This window comes from Odocoileus virginianus, chromosome 24 (assembly GCF_023699985.2).
Source record: "Odocoileus virginianus isolate 20LAN1187 ecotype Illinois chromosome 24, Ovbor_1.2, whole genome shotgun sequence".
NCBI lineage: Eukaryota > Metazoa > Chordata > Mammalia > Artiodactyla > Cervidae > Odocoileus > Odocoileus virginianus.
The window spans coordinates 21,324,337-21,339,305 of record NC_069697.1 but is presented as its reverse complement, the minus strand read 5'-3'; the positions used below and the strand labels follow the sequence as shown (position 1 = coordinate 21,339,305).

General features: G+C 49.0%; 1 protein-coding gene and 1 long non-coding RNA gene across 7 annotated transcripts in view; one reads left to right on the top strand and one right to left on the bottom strand.

Annotated features, from left to right (window-relative positions):
* The window catches only part of SOCS2 (suppressor of cytokine signaling 2), a 65,571-nt gene extending 59,031 nt beyond the window's left edge, over window positions 1-6,540 (bottom strand). The window contains exons 1-3 of one of the 6 annotated variants that reach the window (XM_070454323.1): window positions 6,193-6,540; window positions 3,339-3,699; window positions 1,310-1,761 (exon numbers count right to left, since the gene is read on the bottom strand). In XM_070454323.1, the coding sequence (XP_070310424.1) occupies window positions 1,310-1,761; window positions 3,339-3,477 (591 nt within the window). In that variant the 5' untranslated portion in view covers window positions 3,478-3,699; window positions 6,193-6,540. Of the gene's footprint in view, window positions 1-292; window positions 2,694-3,338; window positions 3,700-4,161; window positions 4,250-4,495; window positions 4,585-5,166; window positions 6,071-6,192 lie in introns of those variants that run through there. The other 5 variants (XM_070454321.1, XM_070454322.1, XM_070454324.1 and 2 more) reach the window with 5 other exon arrangements.
* LOC110129477 (uncharacterized) lies at window positions 4,612-7,877 on the top strand. The gene is made up of 2 exons (XR_002311509.2): window positions 4,612-4,700; window positions 7,405-7,877. It is a non-coding gene; the product is annotated as an uncharacterized lncRNA (long non-coding RNA).
* Window positions 7,878-14,969: the final 7,092 nt, after the last annotated feature.

Here is a 14,969-nt window from a genome sequence, read left to right as displayed (position 1 = left end):
ACCTGTTCAACCTATAAGAGTCTGTGTCACAATTTCCTGGTCTCTAAACCAGGTATTTTGGACACACAAAGGATATTAGTGTTATGCCTTTTCAACTTGTAAAGACAAGGCCACTTGGCAACTCTTGGGAATTTCTAAACCATGCTTTCCAAAACACAAAGGGCAAGTGTGACCCATAACTTTAGAGAAGGGCAAGTAACGTTCTACCTCTGGCTCAATATTTGGTTTATTTCACTTGATGTAAGTTTTTATGGCAACCCTCTAATACCATGAAAGCGTATTCAAAGTAATAAGTGAAACTTGTGAAAGTCCATTTTTTTTTATTTAATACATTCTAATCAAATAGTAACAGCAGTAAATAAACACTTTGAAAAGCAGGCATGTATCCCCCTATATCTGGAAGAAAATTAAGTCAAAGTATTCTACATGGTAGAAGGGAGACAACTGCTAATGTCTATGGTTAGACCACTTGGAAATTCCTAAAGCCATTTCCAAAAAATCAATGGCAACAGGTTGTGGGACGCAGCTGTTTCAAAGGGTAAAATGTCTCTATCTACATGGTTTTATTAACAGGGATTGAGTTGCACCTGTATAGCATGACATTCTTGTCTTTAGCCTTAAAGGAAAAGAAATCTTTTCCATTTGCACCAGTTTGAAATATTTCTGAAATAAGGCTCCCTTGAAGAGGATTACTACAGTACTCATTCATGAGAGAGTTCATACATGTAGTAAAAAGACAAATACAGGATTTCATGGTCACTTTTTTTGGCTGATTTGGTTAATTGCATAAAATGAAGGATAAATACTCACAAGCATATCTGTTTAACAAATCTCCTAACTACATCAGAATGCAAAATATCAAATGTCCTAAAATAGACTCTGATCACCAGGCACACAGAACTGAAGTTCAGCCTGTGTCAGTTTCGTTCCTTCCACTTCTTCGGCACTCCTAAGTGGAGTTCTTTCCTACCAGTGCGGGGACCTTTCACCTAACACAAACGAACCTCAGAAAGTGAGAGTTCTGAGAAAGTGTTCCTTCAGCCTTTACTTGGGCCGTTTTATTCTTAAAAGGATCAACTGGTCTTGGTCAGCCTTAGGAAGGGAGGCATCCCTCAAGTTGAAAACATGTGGGGAAAACTTTAAATACCTAGCTACCTTGTCATACAATTAAATCAGATTGACTTCAGCTGGTCTTAGAATTCCGCGTAGTTATCCAGAGCCGTCACTCAAGATTTGGTTCTCTTTTATATAGCTGCATTCGGAGATATTCTATAGGAGGCATGTTTAGAAAACAAAGAAACACTTATACCTGGAATTTATATTCTTCCAAATAATCTTTTAGTCTTGTTGGTAAAGGCAGTCCCCAGATGGTGCTGGTACACTTGTTAATGGTGAGTCTACAGAGATGCTGCAGAGGTGGTGCTGACGTGTAGAGTGGCTTGGTCAGATAAAGGTGAACAGTGCCATTCCGGGGGGCTTCTGGGCCTGTCCGCTTATCCTTGCACATCTGAACATAGTAGTCGATCAGATGAACCACACTGTCAAATTGTTTAAGCTTGGACTTGACACATATGATAGAGTCCAATCTAAATTTCCCATCTTGGTATTCGATGCGAAGATTAGTTGGTCCAGCTGATGTCTTAACAGATATTGTTAATAGGTAGTCTGAATGCGAACTATCTCTAATCAAGAAAGTTCCTTCTGGTGCCTCTTTTAATTTCTCTTTGGCTTCATTAACAGTCATACTTCCCCAGTACCAACCTGGGGTTTTTGTTCAAAAAGAAAAAGAAAAGAGGGTTAAATAGTTATTAGACAGAATTTTTTAAATAGAAGTGTGTGAAAGTTTACCATAGGCTACCATAAATACATTCTGTAGAAATTTACTGAAAACATGGGTCCATTTAATTTTCTGAACAAACTGCAAGCCAGCTTTCTTTTTTAAAAAGTAACTTTCTGTAACTGTTCTTTGAACTCTTAAGATTTTCTAACACAAAAGAATGGTTGTAATATGACACGCTGGCTGAGCAGGCATGATATTTTTCAAGTGAAATCAAAGATTGAATGTACATTAAATAAGTCAGAAATTAGAAAATCCATGCCCCAGAAAAAATGGAAAACCCAACTTCAGTTAATACCAACAAAATTAAAAGCAACAACTTTTTGGCTGGTTGGTGTCCACCTCCACCCTTCCCAAATCTATATCTCTTTTCAAAGCCCTGGAAAGCACCGCTATTTTAAAAGAACAGTTCTAGTACCGTAGCTTCTGTCTGCTGTTTTGATTGCAACTACCTTATCAGCCATTGAGAAATGAGAGAAAGCCCAATGGATAATTAGTACTTCAAGTTTACAATCTACTATAAACTCTCTTGGACTTCGCCCTAATTCAAATCCAATCACAACCGTCGGTTTCCCTGGCATTCTCCATTCGACCTGCCAGTTCCATCTCCCATCCTGTTTTCAAAAGCGGTTTAGCGACATCTTGCATATTAAACGTTTGAACAATGCTCCCCACCCCCTACCTCAAAAAAAACTGTTCGGGGACCTGCAATCTGCCGGCTCCTCGCGTGCAGGGAAAGCCCTTGGCCCGCAAGGAAAGACCGGAAACACAAGTGAAGAACTATTCCCTCTCCCCTACCTCTACCAAAACTTCACCTCTGCCCCAAACGTAAGCTTTGAGAGTCCCGATTTTGAAAGCTTGCACAAGGTTTGCCAGAACCCGCCCCCCCTCCTCACCGCCCCCATCTTGTTTTCTTTCAGATGCCGAGAGACGATAGAGAGCCGCGCAAAGCGCAAGGCTGCCCCTAGACACCAGCGAGGCCAGGCTCGGCTGGGGCCCCGCAGTCCGCTGTCCTGGCTCTGCGGCAGTCGCCTGCGCGGCAATCTGTCGGTGCCTGAACTTGGCTGCCAAGATTCCAGGCTGTAGCGGCTGCCGGGCCCGGGAGCCGGATGCAGCTGAAGCTGCGGGCAGCGCAGCGCCCACTCACTGCCCTCGCACCCCGCGGACAGGAAAGGCGCCGGGCACTATCTCCAGAGGGTCCGAGCCCGAGTGCCGACCCTCAAGCAGCCGCGGAAAATAGCTAAAGTGCCAGCGCCCTAAGAGTCGATTTCCAAGGAGCCCTCCTTGAGCTCTGCCCTCCTCTGGGCCTTGGAGTCCCTCACAAACCACTTTCCTTTCGCATTCCCAAGGATCCAGAGCCGGGCGGCATCCTCCCCGCGAGCCGCCTGCTCCGCGGCGGGGACGGGAAGCGGTTGCTCCCCAGCCTCGCCAGCACAGCCCCATCCGCGTCTCCTGGGAGGCGCCCCCTTCTCGCACGCATCGCGACGGGTCCGCTCCCTACCTGTGTGACTGAGCTCCCGCAGGGCCTTCGCCAGACGCGCCGCCTCTGGGGACGGCTCCTCCGCCGACCCCGCGGTCCCCCACTGGCTCTGCGCCCCTTCCGCGCCATTCCCGGAGGGCTCGAGGCACCGCAGGGTCATGGGAGAAAGGTCACCGCGGCAAAGACAGGTGGCCGCCTGAGCTGGGGTCGGAGAAGGGCACGCGTCCTTCTTAGAAGTCAGTGGGAACCCCAAAACCACTCCCTGAGGGGTCCCCGAAATGGTGGTGGAGGGGGTGGGGATGGGGCGCAGCAGGCTCTTCCTCCCCGGGTTCCGGTGCACCGATGGCCAAGTCCCCCGCAGGCGCGTTCACGCACAGTTCGCCTGCAAAGAGAAAGTGGAGGGTTGGGTCAGTCGGAACTGGACCCCTGCGGCCGGGGTGTGGGTGGAGAGGCAGGGATGTGGAAAATCCCGGGGACTCCTCCGCGTCTGTGCTCCTGCACCATTTAACCCCGGGCATCCAGTTACTGCCCTGGCCCGTTCCAGAGAAAGGAGAGAGACAGACCGCAAGGATCCAAGACACAAGGGGCGTGGGGGGGGGGGGGGGGGGGGAGCGGACAGGATGAGGGTGGGGAACCGGGCAATTTCCCGCCGAGGGCTGCCGTCTGAAATCGCAGACTAGGAGACGAGAAGAGCGAAGTCACCTGCGGGTACGGTGGTAAATGGGCCCTAGTGTCAAGGACGAGCAGAAATTTATAAAGGGAACAGACGAGGTCCCCAAATTGGCACTCCTATCTCACACTCTGCACAGCCCGGGGAGCCCCGGAGGAAGCCCCCGGCACAAACCTAGTTACCGGCCCCAGAGCGCCGCGGGATTCCCCGGGCAGAGCCGGCAGTCCGGGACTCGGAGGTGCGGGAGCTGCGGCCACCCCGCAGAAGAGGCTGCCTCGCTCCCCTACCGCGCTGGGGGCACGGACGGGGGTGGGGGGTGCCGCCGAGGCTGCCGCTCCCGAGGTCGGGCGGCTCCTGCTGCTGCTGTTGCCGCCGCCGCGGGCGCTGTCGAGGAATCTGCCCGAGCGCGCAGACCTCGCGGGGGCTCCGACCCGTGACCCGAGCCCAGGCCGAGCACGCGGCTGAGAGCTCTGTGGGACATACTAGACAACCAACGCCGAGCCCTTACCTCGGCCTCGATCGCCGTGGCCGCCTCCACACCAGGCAGCCTCCGGCCCGCACGGGGCGGGGGAACCGGGAGGGGCCCGGGAGGAGGAGTGTCTGCCCGAGTTTCCCCGGTTGACTTTTTAATTTGGGAACGAGATGCCCAAGGCGGTGACTAGCCCTGCGCTCAGCGGCGGAGGCGTCCGGAGTTCTCTAAGCAGAGAGCAAACGTGAGTCCCGGGGACCACTGCCTCGACTCTCTGGGCTCAGACACCTCCTCCGGGCTCCGACAGCCCCCGCCCCCCGACCGGGGGCAGCTGCTGGGTTCCCTCCAGCTGCAGCCGAGGAGATGAGAAGGGGAGAGGGAGGGAGGAAAAGAGTCAGGGCGGGAGGCAGGCGGGTGGGGAGGAGCGGGAGATCAGGTTATTAGAAGGATTATTAATCTGGACGGCAGTTTACAGGGGAAAAAAAAAACAAAAAACAAAAAACTCTGGAGACTTCCAGACGCCGGGAAAGAACCGGAGAAAGCAGGCAGTAGCTCCCAGCCCCCGAGCAGAGCCGCAGTTCCGACTCTCAAGCCCGGCGGCTCCAAACTGCGGAAGCCCAAGCTCCGCAGCCGCCAGTGCTCGCGGCCGCGCCCCAGTGCCCTCCCCAGCCCTCGTGGGGGCGGAGCCTTCGGACTCCCCGGACCGATACCTGCCGCCGGCCCGAGCTCCTTCGGCGCCCCAGCTGCAGGCGAAGGCGACCCTGAGGCCCTGCACCCGGGGCCCCGGCGCGCGCCGTCCGTGGCCCGCGCAGCGCCAGTGGCGGCGGGCGAGGAGGCTCATGCTTCAGAGGAAGCCCAGGGCCCGCGAGCCGCGGCGGCGGCGGCGAGACTGGAGTTAAACGTCTGTCCCGGGAGCGGTGTGTGCGCGCGACTTCCCAGACGTACGCGCCTCCCTCGCTCCCCGCCTCTCTCCCCATCCGCGCTCCCCGCGAGCCCCGCCCAGAGGCTGCGGAGGCCGCTTTCCAGGAACTTTCCAGGAATCCACCCCCACGTGACCGCGGCCCCCGCTACTGCTTTAAAGAGACTCCGGCGCTGTTGCTCAGGCTTCTGGGGGAGACGGGCTCCGAGCGCTCGGGTTCCGACCCGGTCGGGGTGGATGCTTGGGAATTCGCCCTCCTCTGACCCCCCAACGCCTGGGAGTGCTCGGAGACGCGCAGGAGAAGCCCCGGGCCACCACCAAGCCGGTTCCCGCGGCCGGAGCCTGTCTCCAAGCCATGCAGGCAGTGCGCCGGGGTCGAGCAATTAACAGACATGCTCGCCCCTAGGCCCGCCGCCGGGGGTGTCTTGCCCACCCCCTCCGTGCCTTCTCTAGGCCACCTTCCAGGCCCCACATCTGGAAGACGGGGTGTTGGAGAGACTAGAGGTCCTCGGAAATGGCCCCCTCCCGCTCTAAGACACATTCGTGGAGTGAGGGAGCCCCCTCTTCAACCACCCCCTCTTCCAGGTCCACGCCCAGGAGCCGAAGGGAGTGGGCCGATGGCGGTCCTCTGGGCCTGGGTCCTAGAAGGTTGCCAGCGGGCGGAGAGCGGCGCCTGGATAAGCTGCGCTGGTCGCTCTCAGTTCCCTCCCCCTGGCGGGCTTGCTCGCGGTCTCCCGCCCCGGCCCGGCCCTGCTCCTCCCTCTTTCCCTCCGCTCTGCCGTCTCCTTCCGGCCACCCGGCAGCCCTCCCGGCTCACCAGCGCCGATCGCGAAGGGGACGCTGAGACCCGCGCGCTCTGTGATCCGCGTGGCCCGCCCGCCTCCGTGTCCGCAGCCTGAGAGAGCTCAACACTGGGATTTCCCGCAGAACTGGAGCCTGGGGGACCCGGAATGCGGAAAGATCCCCAGCTCTTCTTCCCTGCCCAGGGACCCTCACCTCCTCCCACCTGGTTGGAGGCCACCTGGCCTCAGTGAAAACTCATCTCCCTCCCAGCACGTCTCCTCCCGAGATGTGACCTACTTTAAATGTGACCTACTTTTTAAAAACCCATCAACACTCATGGGAAAACCGGATCCAAAATTTCGATAACCATTTTTCTTTGAAATACTCTTCTATTGCATCACTATTCAAAAGCTTGAAAGGTCAATGGCCACTTATAGTTGAAGCACCGGCTATGGGGAAGTTGGGCGAGGGAGCGGCGGGGCGGGTGGGGGGGCGGGGAAAGGCTCGACTCACAAACCTGGCCTGGTGCCCCCCCCTGCTGGCTCTGCGAGGAAGCAGAAACCAGTCCCTGCCTTCAGGAGTCGTGGACAAAAGGGTTTTCTCAATAATTTTCCTGCTTTTGAGTAAATAGTTACGCAGATGATTGATAAATTGAGGAAGGGGAGGAGTGCAGTTCCCAGCTAACAAAGGGTTTTGTCAACGATGGAGTCGCGTGGACGAATCATGTTTTCTTAGAGTCTGATGTGGAGGACTGAGCTCACAGCCCTGATTAGAACCCTCTATAATAGAGATGGATAAATTTGTGTAAGTCTCTTACCCTCTTTGGACCCTAGACCTTTTCTATAAAATTAAGGGACTGGATTCCAGTTCTGGGCGAGGGATTGGGATGAATGAACAAATACGATTCCAAGATGGAGTTTGTCTCTGGTCTGAAGCCCAGAAACTCTTAAGAACCACTGCATCTACTAGGGTTCATTGGGCTCTAAATTATTCCATTTAACTTCTCCTTCCCTGGTAGAGAATCACAGAGGGAAAGTGCACCCACTTTTCTGTAGTGTAAACATATTTTTTTAATCTTGCAAAGATAAAATAATTTCAGAATCACAGAGGAAAAGTGTACCCACTTTTCTGTAGTGTAAACATATTTTTTTAATTTTGCAAAGATAAAATAATTTCCATTTAATTGTCTGGTGAAGTGAATCTGCCAACAGCTCTTCTTAATTGTGTTTTCCTGTTGCCTCCTAAGGATCTTTGCACATGCCCTCCCCGCTTCCTGAAATGCCCTTCCCCAGACCGGGTGCATGGCAGACTGTAATTATTCAGGGCCCGGCTCAGGAATCACTTCTACGGTCACTGTCCACCAAGATTACAGCAAACACGATGCCAACTCTAGCAGCACCAAGCTTTGCACTAAAGGAGGATTTTTAACTTTTGTCTCTGAAAGGTCTCAGCAATGCCAAGCATTTTGTTGGCCCCGGGAAGCACACATTAGGAAAATATTTATGAGATTGTGTTAAGTGAAAAAAAAAAACTAGAATGTGTAATTGTATCCATGCTATGCTTTTGACGTTATAAAGTTAAGTGTGCCTGTGGGCAAAAACAGAATTTGACCAAATAAAAGCAGCTGTTTGGAGGGTAACAGGATGTGGGTGAATCTTTAAATTTGACTTTTCTTAATACTGTTCCAGTGTTTCTGATACAGCCATCATTTTTCCAAAACTGCATGAGGGTGTCATTGCTTACTCTCAAGGGGTAGAGTATAGCTTGCAGAGCTGAGCGACTGCCCTCCTGAACCCCAGGTCTGCCACCCATCACTACCCTTTAGACGTCTAAGCAGAATCTCTGGTTTAATAGGTCCCAAACTGCAGCCTGGATAACCCTTTCCCTCCTCCCCCCTTCACAAAAATAAAGCCATCGCTCCTGCATCTTCCCCATCTCTGAAGACCAGTCTTCAGCTGCTCAGGCCAGCAGCCCCGGAGCCATCCTCCTCACACACCCCTCATCTCCTGTGTCAACTAGTCCTTTGATTTCACAATAAACCCAGAAGGGAAGCACTGGCCACATCTCCCCCATGCCATTAGTCCGTGGTTGTTCAGTCGCTCAGTCATGTCCAATTCTTTGCCACCCCGTGGACTGCAGCAGGCCAGGCTTCCCTGTCCTTCACCATTTCCTGGAGTTTGCTCAAACTCACGTCCTTTGAGTCAGTGACCATCCTCTGGTTTCTCCTTCTCCTGCCTTCAATCTTTTCCAGCATCAGGGTTTTTTCTGAGTCAACTCATTAGTCTAGGCCACCTTCATTTCTGGGCTTCCCAGGTGGCGCTAGTGGTAAAGAACTCACTTGCCAATGCAGGAGACAAAAGAGACGTGGGTTCCACCCCTGGGTGGGGATGATTCCCTGGAGGAAGAAATGGCAACCCACTCCAGTATTCTTGCCTGGAGAATCCCATGGACAGAGGAGCCTGGGGGGCTACAGTCCACGGGGTCACAAAGAGTCGGACACGACTGAAAGCGGCTTAGCACTAGCACCTTCGTTTCTACCTGACTTACTGCTGCAACCTCCCTCTTGAACTCCTTGAGCCACAAAAGGCTCTCCAATCAGTGAGAGAGACCCTCTTTAAACTAAGTAATCTCACTCCCCACCTCTGCTTTACCCCCAAGTGACTGCATTGCACCAGAGTAAAAGGCAAAACCCTAATAGCTATTCACAAGACTCTGGAGGATCTGGTACCTCTCTGATATCCCCTCCTGCTCTGTTCCTTGATCACAATGCTCAAGTCACGGTGAACTCCTTGCTAGTGGTAGAACATGCTACCTGTGTTCCTTCCTCAGGCTCTTTGTCTTTGCTATTTCCTGCACCCACCACTCTCTTCCTCCAGATAATCAGATAATCTGCATGGTTTGCTCCCTCACTACCTCAGATCTTTATTAAGTGCCACCTTCTTAGTGAGACTTGACTGATCACCCTATTCAGAATCCACCCCTCTTCCCTCCTCTCTTTCCTCTGTGCTCTAGTTTTGTCCCTTGCATTGATCACTATCTAACCTAGATTATGTCTTATTCATTGACCTGATTTCCTGTCTTTCTCACCCACAAGAATGTAAGCTTCCTGAGGACATGTATTTGTTTTGCACTGTTTTCAGCTTTTTATCTCATCTCCTTGAATAGTTTCCAGCACATAGCAGGCATTCCACAAAATAGTAGAATGAATGAAGCTCCAGCAAAGTGACTTTAAACTGCCCAGGTTTGAATCCTTGCTCTACCACTGCTGACTACCTATGTTATTTTGGCAAATGATTTAGCCTTTTATGGAGGTAATAATGAAACGTATAGGGCTATTGTGAAAATTAAATGATATAATCTATGAAAAGTGCTTTGACATTTAGCAAATAATAAACATCAGCTATTATTTTAACTCTCATCCTTTTACTCTCAATGAGTTTGAATTTTTTTCCCTACAGGTAAGGTTATCTTATTTTGTGTGTATGAAACCCAACAGTCACTCCCTGGTTATTGCCTGAGAACTTCCTGTGAGTTGATTCCCTGGAGTTCACCTTTAGCTTTAAATTTACAAGGTAAAATAGTGATTCAGTTTGTCCCCAGGTTTTCAGGAGTACATGCTCTGTTTAGGGGGCAGGTGCATGACAGTTGTGAACTGTCATTCTACTAGGAAGGGAAGGAAGAGTGATTTTCACAAAGCTGAGGAGTGTCTTCTGTTGCTTGCATGGAGGAATTGCCAAAGCTTGAAAATCCCCTCCATGAACCAAACTCAAACTGGGTCTTCTTGGTTTTTTAATGCAGATGTTCTGATACTAGAACTGACTCGAGCAATCAGCACTGAGCTTGCTGAGTTGCAGAGAGAGCTTTTGGGGTTTTGTTTGGGGACTGAGGGAATGGCTGTTGGATGTTGTGTCTGGAGTGCCTGTGGGTAGAAGGTACCCTTTTAAGTGGCCACCATTCCTTCCTTTTAGAGCTTGCCATCTCACCACCACCACCACACACACACACACACACACCCCACCCTCAACACTCCTTGTGATTCTGGAACCCACCCTTTTGGAAAGCATGTGACCCCGGCTAGCCAACAGGAGTGCCCCATGCCCTTGGACACAGGGGTTTGTCCACTATCACAGCAGATTAATTTTTAGGATTTGATGTAAGTGCCTCCCCTTCTGAGATGATGGGCAGTAAGGACCATGTAAGTCAACTTTCCCACCACTTGGAGAGCTTGTCAAAGAACAAAAACAACAGAGAAGGAAGCTGAGCTCAGTTCTGAGTGAGGAGGAGAGACTCCTGAGCCCTTGAATCCAACAAGCCTGAAGCCGCAGTGCCCTTGGGCTCCTCAGATACAGGGCTGAACAGGTTTATTTATCCCTGCAGGGTTTGATGTGGGTTTCTGTAGCTTGTAATCAAAGAAACTCTCATGGGGCATAACGGGTCAAATGTGGAGGAGTGTGTCGGAGGGAGTAGAGTGGAGAATTGAGAAGATGAAGAAGAAAGCTACCTTTCATGGTAATGAGCATCTATTACTGTTCGTCTGGTGCTTCTTAGTACCCATTCCCTTTGACAGTGTCCTGCTCGCTCCATCCCTATAGTGGAAGACACTACCTGGGGAACAGAGGAAGAGGGGGAGATCCTACTGGCTTCTGTGCTCTGGGTCAGGGGTGTAGCTGGGGAAAAGCCAGGCAGATGGCCCTCCCCTAGACTTCTGGACCCAGGGACATGGTGCATGGCTGTGACCTCAGTCCTTCTGTCCACAGAAGTGGAAGGGAATCATGTTCCAGGAGCGTAGTTATCAATGTTAAGTCTCAGATCTGTCAGAAATCCTGATCAGAGTGCAACAAACCACCTGCCTATGGGCCATATTTGATCTCCCCCACCCTGAGGGTTATGGGCTTCCCAGGTGGTGCCAGTGGGAAAGAACCCACCTGCAGGAGACATAAGAGATGCAAGTTCAATCCCTGGGTCGGGAAGATCCCCTGGAGTGGGGGCACGACTACCCACTCTAGTATTCTGTCCTAGAGAATCCTGTGGACAGAGGAGCCTGGTGGGCTACAGTCCATGGGCTTGCAAAGAGTCAGACACGACGGAGGTGACTTAGCACAAACACATACCCTGAGTGTTATTGTTGGTCTACCAGGGTTCTAAAAAAAAAGAAAGAAAAGAAAAATGTGAACCAAATTAAAAATTTGGAGATTTCATCCCCAGAGATATCCAGAGGTTTGCATTCTCTAAGATTTGTCCACACTGAGTCCCATCCCCTCAAGGCAGTGATGGGCTGAAGCAGAGAAGGGGTTGCTGCCTTTGGAGGGCATGTGTCCCCCCATTCTCCACGATCCTCACTTCCTCTGTGGATCCCCAACACTGAACAGAACTTGCTATCTGTCATCACTCTTGCATTGTTGGTTTTCTTATGGTGGAGAAGTATTTTTTTTGGACCTAAATGGAGAAATAAAAAAATACAACCCAAAGACTGAATATTTCAAGACAAATAGAAGAGAGCTTATTTCTCTGTGGGGCTGGAGCCTGTTCCTCTGCATAGTAGGCAAAATGTGGCCGAGTTCTCACACTGACCTGTTTCATTCTGCTACATTCCTACCTGGCCCTGCAGGCATTTGCATACAGGCTCCATTTTTCTCTGCAGAAAAATGTTCTGGGACTTCCCTGGTGGTGTGGGGGATAAGGATCTGCCTGCCAATGCAGGGGACATGGATTCGATCCCTGGTCTGGGAAGATTCCATTGGCAACTAAGCTCACGAGCTGCAACCACTGAGCTGCCTGCTGCAACTACCAAAGCCCGCTCACCTCGAGCCTCTGCTCCGCAACCAGAGAAACCACTGCAATGAGAAGCCTGTGCACCACAGCTAGAGGAAGCCCACACAAAGCAATGAAGACCCAGAACAGCTGAAAAGAAAAAAAAAAAGTTCTGGAGGGAGACACAGATTGGCGGATGGGAGTGGTTATTGACAACCTAAAACCTGACTGTGAATCCCCAGGGGCGAAATGAGCTCAGGTGAGACCCCTTATCCTAGAATGTGGATGGTCTCCATTAAAGCACTTCTGAGAATAAAAGTCTGCTTTCAGCATGGTTCAGGGTGCTCCTTATTGAAAGTGGTCTATACAGGCAGAGGGTATTCAATCATGAAATCGTTGGCTTCGCTAGTGTGGAATAATTTTCTTTATATCCTTTCTCCTTCCTCACATTGCTCTTTCTGGCCATCTTGTTTCCCAAACTCACCAAACCTGCCTCAGGATCTTTGTACTTATTCTCCCTGAAATGCTCTAAGCCTAATATTCTCAGTGCATCATTCCCTCACTTTCTCCAGGTCTTTGCTCACCAAGACCTTCCTTTTCTTATCAGTGATCATTTCTTTCCCCTGCTTTATTTTTCATCCCAGCATCTACCACTACCTGATGTTATCAGTGTTCTTCATTTGACCTTTGTTTAATGTCTCTCTCCCACTAGAAATGTAAAAGGGACTTTGTTTTATTCACTACTGTATCTTCAATGCCTTAAATAGCTCCTAGTCCATAGTAGAAAGGCTTCCCCAGCGACTCAGTGATAAAAGAATCTGCCTGCAATGCAGGAGATGCTTAGGAGACCTGGGTTCCATCCCTGGGTCAGGAAGATCCCCTGGAGAAGGAAATGGCAACTCACTCCAGTATTCTTGCCTGGGAAATCCCATGGATAGAGGAGCCCAGTGGCCTACAGTCCATGGGGTCGCAAAGAGTCGGACACAACTGAGAGACTAAGCAACAACAAACCATAGTAGATGCCCTGTATAAAGTTACTGAATGAATCAATCAAACACACATCCCAAGTAGGGAAATTGAAGCACTTTCACTACTTTCTTTCTGGCTTGAATCCCTTTTTAGCTTTTGCATATTCTCTTGCATACATGTGCTTCTCAGCTTAGTCTTTGACTTAGCCTGCAGACTCAAATCCACTCCCAAGAAGAGCTTGGGCTGTCCTGGATTTTCTCCTTGATTTCCATGAGCTTGACATCTGTCGTACCAAGTAGCTAGCATGTAAGAGACTCAGCCACTTGATGAGCTGTTATGTTTCCTTCTCATTCAAATCACCTTCCAAGCTCTGCTCCAAGACCTTCCAAAGAGTAACTGATGGTGTTATTAGATCTAAGCCTAGGCAGTTTCTAGGTATGTTTGATTTTCCAGAGGAGTTCCCAAAGGTCAAGGCCTGGTATGATGATGTGGTAAGCAGAACAGGCAGAAGAAATACCTATTGGTAAATAACAAACACCACTCCTGGCTTAGTCATAGAATTCTGAGAAGTAGCAGTACCCAGTGAACCAACCTGGAGATTGGCAATCATGGGTGAGACTAACTTTGACCAAAGGCATGTGGCAGAGCTACAAAAAGCAAGCTCTGAACTGTGCAAACAGTAACCACCCACCTCCTCAAGCCACAGGGACAACCTCCATACGCAAGCCATGTGAAAAGGCTGGCTAATCACATAGCAGGACTTTTCTGTTCCCTAGTTCATTAAATTATAATGATCATGTCCAGCAATAAAAGAAAGCAATAAAATATCATCCATTTGGCTTTATGTGATGACTTTAATCTCTCTTCAGCATATATTATAACATATGCCTGACTTATAATAATCCATTGATGGTGGTAGGAAAATAAATATCTACTTTGCCTGTAAGTAAATTAAATCAAAGTAGATTAAGTAGGTTATTCTGTACTTGTAATAACCTTGTCCTTAGGAAAACAGTATAGGGTTTAGCATGAACAAACAAAACATCTTCAGTGGAAAAGTAACTTGTAGGGTAAGTTGCTTTTTAAAAAATAGGTCATTCAAATCACTGAAAGTGCTATTCCAACAAATGTGGCTATTACATTTTCAAAGGTTATTTACAATATTTAAACATAGGCTAGGGATAAAAAATTGAGGGGGAAAGTTGGGTTCTTTCTGTTTTGTTTTAAAATATTCCCAATCAAGAAATTATTATATGTGCCAACAGCTCCAAAATAAACAGTAAGGTCTTATTTCTTAAAAAATAACAAAAACAATTTTTTTAAGAAATAATTCTGTGAACATTATGCTGGTAAGTCCTGCCACTTTTCCCTTTGGTTTTTCCAATGCATGCTCAAAGGAGATTTTTATTGCAACTTCCCTTTTCTTCTCTGATTTTTTAAAGCCGATACTCAAAATAGACAAATTTGTCTGACAAAGTCATCAGGCAAATCCTTGTCTTTCGTGACATAAACATTTTTAGCCAAAGTCTACAATGCCTTCTACTCTGCCATAACCACCAATTTTCCCCTGCCACGTACTCATTGTCAACCAGATTAATTTTATTGTAATCTATTGATTGCAGTCATTAAATGGGAAAAAATAATGATGACATAATAAAAAGGACTCAATAAATAAAGATGATATGCATAAACAAATATCACTGATAGCAACTGGGGAATCAGAAGGCAATTATATGCCAACATCTCACACAAAGACCACCATAAAAGGAATAAGACACCAGCTACAAAAGTCCACTTAAAAAAAAATGTATCACCTTTACAGCCCTTTTAAAGAAGTAGACTCCAGACTCATGAGACTTTACTGGTGAGTCTTACCACTTAATGAAGAAATGATACCTGTTCTACATAAACTTCTCCCCAAAAATAGAAGTGGTAACATTTCACAACTCATTTTATTAATAAGAGGCCAGCATTATCATGATGCCAAAGACAGATAAGACAGAAAACCATAGACCAATACCTCTCATGAACATAGTAACAAAATACTAGCAAACGGAATCCAGAAATCTATAAAAAGGATACTATACCATG